Here is a 6,000-nt window from a genome sequence, read left to right as displayed (position 1 = left end):
ATAACACTATCCGAAGTCCCTTACAAACCTTCGGATAATCGAAACTTCGGATAATCGAGTCTAGACTGTAGCTGCAACATAACCATAAGAAGGGTTGAGAGTGGAATTATTGGTCCAACATTTTTTTTTTTTAATTTTTAATTGAAAAAAACTTAATTTCTAGTTTTTTTGTTGAATTTTTGATTTTTTTTCAAAAACATGCTGTATTTTTTCTCAATATTTAAATTTTTTACATCTTGATTTAAATTTTCAAAATATGGAAAAAAAAGCATTTAACTCTATATTATAAAATATATTTTTTAAAAACAATAATGTCAAACAAGAAACCAAAAAAGAATAATTGGGTACTAAAGCCCTATGCAAATTTTTATGTACAACGGTAAAAAACACGATTAAAAACCATTTCTGATCACTTTTTTAAATTTATTAAAAAAAATTTTTTGGCTAGACAACATTTTTTTTGATGGATCAACTATGGTCCCCTTGGAACGAGCTGTCAAGTAGGAGATTTTCTGTCAAGAAGGGCCGCGAGGTATTTTTTTCAAAATTGATTTAAAAATCCATTTTAAACTCTTTGTGGTCGTCCAAAGGGTCATTGTACTCAGAAAAAAAAACTTTATCGCTGTAAACAATAATATCAGCAATCCAAGCTTCATTTTAGGACCCAATTGTCGAAGAATTTCAAAATTATTTTTTTATTTTTTTAAGCAAGCGATAGTTGGTTGGAAAATACAATTATTTATTTCAAAATGGGAGTCAAAAAAAAAACATTTAACTTGGATTTTTTTCAAAAGAGATATAAGATTTTTAAAAATTTTGATTTTTTTTTATTTTTTTTTATTTTTGAAATTGTTAAAAATTTTAATTTTTTTTCAATTTTTGTGTATTTATAAAAATTCTAAAATTTTGAAATTTTTGAAATTTTGGAAATTTTTGCGATTTTTAAAAATTTTGGAATCTTTGAATTTTTTGAAATTTTAGCAATTTTTGAAATGTTTGAATTTTTTGATTTTTTTAAATTTTTGAATATGTATAAAAATTCTAACATTTTTGAATTTTTTTAAATTTTTTAAATTTTTGAAATTTTTGCAAGTTTTGAAATCTATGAAATTTTTAAAATTTTTGCAATATTTGAAATTTTGGAAAATTTAGATTTTTTTGAATTTTTTGAAATTTTAGAAATTTTAGAAATTGTTGAAATTTTTAAAATTTTTATTTTTTTTAATAAATTCTGAAATTGTTGAATTTTTTGTAATTTCTGATTTTTTTTTTTTATTTTTTTTTTTTGAAATTTCTGTAAATCATGAATTAAAAAAAAAAGCTTCGAACCCATATCGAGATTTTCTCGATCGTCGGTCGTAATTTGTCGATGGTAGATCGAGAAATTACGATCGAATGATCTCAATTTACTATCGACAAATAATGATCGTAATATTACGATCGAGAAATCTCGATCGTGAGTCGAGAAATTACGATCGAAATAATACGATCGAATGCAATAATCACCACGACAGATTTTTTTTATTTTCTCATATTCATTTTCTCATACTTCTTTGTATGGACAGCTCAGAAAAGATTATCGAATATTTAGCTACAATTTCAGTGTAGACAACCAACTCGTTATACATTTAAAAATAAAATCAAATAAGTTTTACGATCTTGTTTACGATTATTTTCCCATTTTTTTCAAAGTTATGATTCTCTCCAAAAAAAAAATAATGACAACACTACCGAAAGAATTCTGATCAACTTCCCACTGAGAATTTTGTGAAAATATCGAGCCGAAATTCTTAGTGGTTGTGCCATTTTTTGTCATCTAAACAGACCTAACCATGTTTAAAAAAAAGATTTTTCATTAATAAATAGTTATTCAATTCAATTCAATTCAATTGTGTTTTTATTAGAATTTAACAGTTCTGCTCCAGGATGTTACATTTGCAATTCAGAGATTTGGAGAACCTTTCAACTGAGATCAATTCATAAGCCTTTGCAGGGAGGATACATATTTCTAAGTTTAGATTTTGCTAACTGGGTGTTCTTTTTAGGAAAATAAATTTTGAGAAAACCCTAGATCTATGTTTGGCTTAAAACTAATATCACAGTTGTTGACGGAGGAGTGCTTCGATGAGCGGATTCGTTGACATCCCACATGAAGTCCTGAAGGTTCTCGTTGCTTTTCGATGCTTGCGTCGATGGTGTCGACGCCGGCCAGCTTGTGTAGATCGTCGGTCGGGTACCACGGGTCCAGGTTGTGCACCATCTTGAGCAGCTTGTTCTGCTTCACCTGAGTCGCCGGTGCGATTTGGCGCAGTTGCCCCAGACCGCAGCAGCGTAGGTCAGCATTGACGGATGATGCACTTTATCACTAGCGACTTGTTCTTGATGCTCAGCTTCGACCGCCGATTCAGCAGGGAGTAGAGCGCTTTGGGACCGATCCACCTTCCCGATGATGTAGTTCACGTGCTTGTCGTACTTTAGCTTCTTGTCATGCACCACACCCAGGTACCTGACCTCGTCGTCCCACATCGCAGGCTGGCCATTGACGCTGATCGATCTGCGGGGAAGGTGCCGAGCAGCACGCCTCCTGGTGAAGAAGATGGACTGGGTTTTCCCAGCGTTCAGCTTGATGCGCCACTTCCGCTGAAACTCCTCGAGGTTGTTCTGTGCCGCTTGTAGGTGGGTGACGACGATCTTCGGGTCCTTATCCGATGCCAAGTAATAAATAGTTATTAGGCTTTTTTTATTTTCGATGTGAAAAATTGGGTGATTTTTTTAGAGTGTAATAATTTTTTAAGAATGCCTCTTCTTTCCCCTTGAACGTGTACGTTTTTGACAGTTCTAGGGGTAAACATTTTCGCTTCCTCCTGACGACGGGCGCCCAAGTTTTCTTTTCTCCAAACAAGTTTCCAGCCTGAACCCCGGAACCTGCCCGCATGGTCGACCTCGCCCCGGGGACGCGATGGAACCGATGCAGCTGGAGCAACTCGAAGTGAAGCCCCAAATCGTGTCGTCCGTTCCGAGTGGTGGTGGCGTTGACAGCAGCAACCCATCTTCAGTGACAGGTGCCGGCGCCGCGTCCAACGCCTGCTCTGACCTGCAGCAGGAGACGAAAAAGCAAGAGCAGAAGCAGAAGGTGGCGGAAATCGAAATTTTGCCGGTCATTTACGAAATTATCAGAAGGTGAGGAGGAGAGAGGGCTGTCAGTTTGTTGCTCTTTGTTTTGGTTTTGACTGATAAGAGGTTTTGTGAGTTGAAATCACATTTTTTACTTGAATTTGTCAAGTTTGTTAGTTTCTCCCCAAATAAAAAATGTGTTATTTGTAAACAAGTCATTGAACCAAAACTTTGTCAACAAAGACTTGAACTGAATTTCGTGCAAGTTCTTTTTTATATAATCTCTTACTGGAAAACAAAGAAGTTTCCTTTTAAAAATTCTTTATCTCAGTTGATTTTTTAAAATTAAAACGCAAAAGCTTACATAAACACTTTCCCCCACCAGCGTCGAGAAAGATCCGGTCGACAACGCCGCCAAGCAGAAGGAAAGCGCCGACTGCAGCCAGAAGGTTCTCGAGCTGCAAAAAACTTTGGAAGCCGCCCGGGCCACAATCCGTCAACTGCCGGGAATCGAGTTCAGCAAGGAGGAACAGCTGCGTCGTCTCGAGAGTCTGCGCAAGCAACTCGCCCTTAAACAGCAGCTCATCAAGAAGTACAAGAACGTGCAGTTCTAAACATGGTTCTCCGCGTGCTGATGCGCTACCTCGCCAACAACGAGCAGCTGATCCAGCGCCTCGCGGATAGCTATCCGATGCGGCGGGCAGCCCAGCTGCTCGTGAGTGCGTACTACCGGGGCAGGACGATGGCGCAGGAGCAGAAGTTTATCGAGATGACGCCCGAGCGGTTCAAGCGGATGATGGAGACGTTCCGGCAGGACGTCAAGAAGGAGCTCGAACAGGCCAAGGAGGATTTGAAGCGTCGCGAGGGACGGAAGTGAGCGTGTGGAGGTTGACGGCTTAGATTTAATTACTCACGGAACGATTGAACGATAGAATATTCTCTAAAGGTTTAGACGAGTAGTTTTGATTCGTAGTGTCATCACATCCAACACATTCTAATCTGGTTCAGTCTTTTTCAGGATCCTTGGAAGCAGTTGGTCCCGTCTTAACCGGCTTCCCTTTCGCTCATTTAATACATCAACAGGGTCAGTTTGACCCGCCGTGGTAAATAGCCTGGAAATTTCTTTCAACAGTGAAGTTCGCGCAGTTCTTCCACCCTAAACTTTATTTCAAAAATCAACCAAGGAACTACTCATCATCCTCAAACTTCCACAACTTGACGTCACCGTCGTCGCTGGTCGTCACCAGCAGCCCGGCCACCGTCGGACTCCACTCGACCGTGTTCGCGTCCTGCGAGTGGGCGTGCTTCGAGGCGACCATCTCAAAGGTCGGCTCGTTCGCCGGTGATCCCGCCACCTCACGGAAAATCCGCACCATATCGTCCCCGCAAGCCGTCGCAATCAGCCCCGTCTTCTTGCACCAGCTGATGTCGTACACGGCCCGGCTGTGGAACCCAGACAGCGTACAAACGCACTTCCAAACCGGTGTCTTCCCGTCCGGACAGGCCACCCCAAACTCGTTCCCCGGTTTGTACTCCTGCCAAATGCGCACCGTCTGGTCGTCGCTGCACGACGCCAACCGACTCCCGCTCGCATCAAACGCAATACTCCAAACCGTCGAGTCGTGCGAGGCCAACGTATCAAAACTGCTCCAATCACTATCGGCCAGATCCTCCCGATACAACTGGATCGTATTGTCATAACTGGCCGACGCCAGCACGTCCTCATTCGGATGCCACTCGACCTTCTTGACGTCCTGCGAGTGCGTGTTCAACACCGCCGCGCACTCGTACTCGTCCTCCTGGGCCACCTCCCAAATCCACACCGACTTATCCCGGCTGCAGGTCGCCAGCAGCGCCCCCGACTTGCTCCACGACACGCTCTTCACCTCGTTCTCGTGGCCCTCCAGCGTTGCGTTGCACTCAAACTCCCCGGACCTCCGGTCCCAAATGGCAACCGTAGCGTCAAAGCTTGCCGACGCCAAAAACCTTCCACAAGGCGACCACGCCACGTCCCGGATCGTCCGCGTGTGCCCATCCGAAAGGACCGTCTTCGGAACCCACCGTCCCGTGCCGTCGTCGGCCCAAATGCGGATCGTTTTGTCCTCGCCGCAGGTAGCTAGCACCGGGTCGCGTGGGTGCCATCCGGCACCCCAGACGCGGCCCCGGTGGCCGGACAGGCACTGGAGCAGGGTCAGTTTGCCCATTTGTGGAATGGATTTATGAAAAATGTATGTTTCGGAATCAAAATTTCACAACACACGAAGCGAATGTTTTGATGTTTTTCCTCACGCGATCATGCAGGGTGATTAATGACGTTAATTGACAGGTCAAATGACAACAGAGGGCTGTCATGTGATGGGATTCGTTATTGCGATGTTTTTTTTTTTACAGGCGAGGGGTGCGACAATCGTAATTACACTGATAAACATTCCATTTTTCTAGTTTTTTTTTATTTGAAATTTTTATTATTGAATTCGAGTTAAAAACCGACGACGAATTCAGAGCATTCTTTACACAATTTTGAAAAAGTATTCAAAAATCAACCTCAATACAAATCGAATAAAAATTCATGATTTCTGTAATTGGGTCTTGAAATGAAGCAGCAATTTCTAAAGATTTCTAAAATTAAGAAAATTCAAAACTTTTAAAAATTTAAAAGCTTTTGAAAGTTTTAAACTATTGAAAATTTTTAAAATTAAAGATATTTTAAAATTTTTGAAATATTTGATTTTTTTTATATATTTCAAAAATTTCTACAGTTCTAAAAATTTAAAAAATTTAAAACTTTCAAAAAATTCAAACATTTCAACAAATTAAAAAAAAAAATATTAAAAGATTTCAAACATTTCAAAAAATTAAAATAAAATTAAACAAAAAATTAAAATA

General features: G+C 40.2%; 3 protein-coding genes across 3 annotated transcripts; 2 read left to right on the top strand and 1 right to left on the bottom strand.

Moving 5' to 3' along the window:
- Nucleotides 1–2,824: 2,824 nt before the first annotated feature.
- Nucleotides 2,825–3,755, top strand: LOC6049937 (mediator of RNA polymerase II transcription subunit 9). Its single transcript, XM_001866589.2, has 2 exons — nucleotides 2,825–3,180; nucleotides 3,500–3,755. The coding sequence occupies exons 1-2, from the start codon at nucleotides 2,960–2,962 to the stop codon at nucleotides 3,726–3,728; spliced, it is 450 nt and encodes a 149-aa protein (XP_001866624.2). The 5' UTR covers nucleotides 2,825–2,959; the 3' UTR covers nucleotides 3,729–3,755.
- Nucleotides 3,699–4,065, top strand: LOC119765079 (protein NCBP2AS2 homolog). Its single transcript, XM_038248209.1, has one exon. It carries the CDS (start codon nucleotides 3,731–3,733, stop codon nucleotides 3,989–3,991), a length of 261 nt encoding a protein of 86 aa, XP_038104137.1. The 5' UTR covers nucleotides 3,699–3,730; the 3' UTR covers nucleotides 3,992–4,065.
- Nucleotides 4,066–4,260: 195 nt separating this feature from the next.
- LOC6049938 (probable cytosolic iron-sulfur protein assembly protein Ciao1) lies at nucleotides 4,261–5,433 on the bottom strand. Its single transcript, XM_001866590.2, has one exon. The coding sequence runs from the start codon at nucleotides 5,316–5,318 to the stop codon at nucleotides 4,302–4,304; it is 1,017 nt and encodes a 338-aa protein (XP_001866625.1). The 5' UTR covers nucleotides 5,319–5,433; the 3' UTR covers nucleotides 4,261–4,301.
- Between the last annotated feature and the right edge of the window lie 567 nt (nucleotides 5,434–6,000).

Source organism: Culex quinquefasciatus, chromosome 1, assembly GCF_015732765.1.
Source record: "Culex quinquefasciatus strain JHB chromosome 1, VPISU_Cqui_1.0_pri_paternal, whole genome shotgun sequence".
Lineage (NCBI taxonomy): Eukaryota > Metazoa > Arthropoda > Insecta > Diptera > Culicidae > Culex > Culex quinquefasciatus.
The sequence above is the reverse complement of the archived record's forward strand: the minus strand, read 5'-3'. Positions and strand labels throughout refer to the sequence as shown.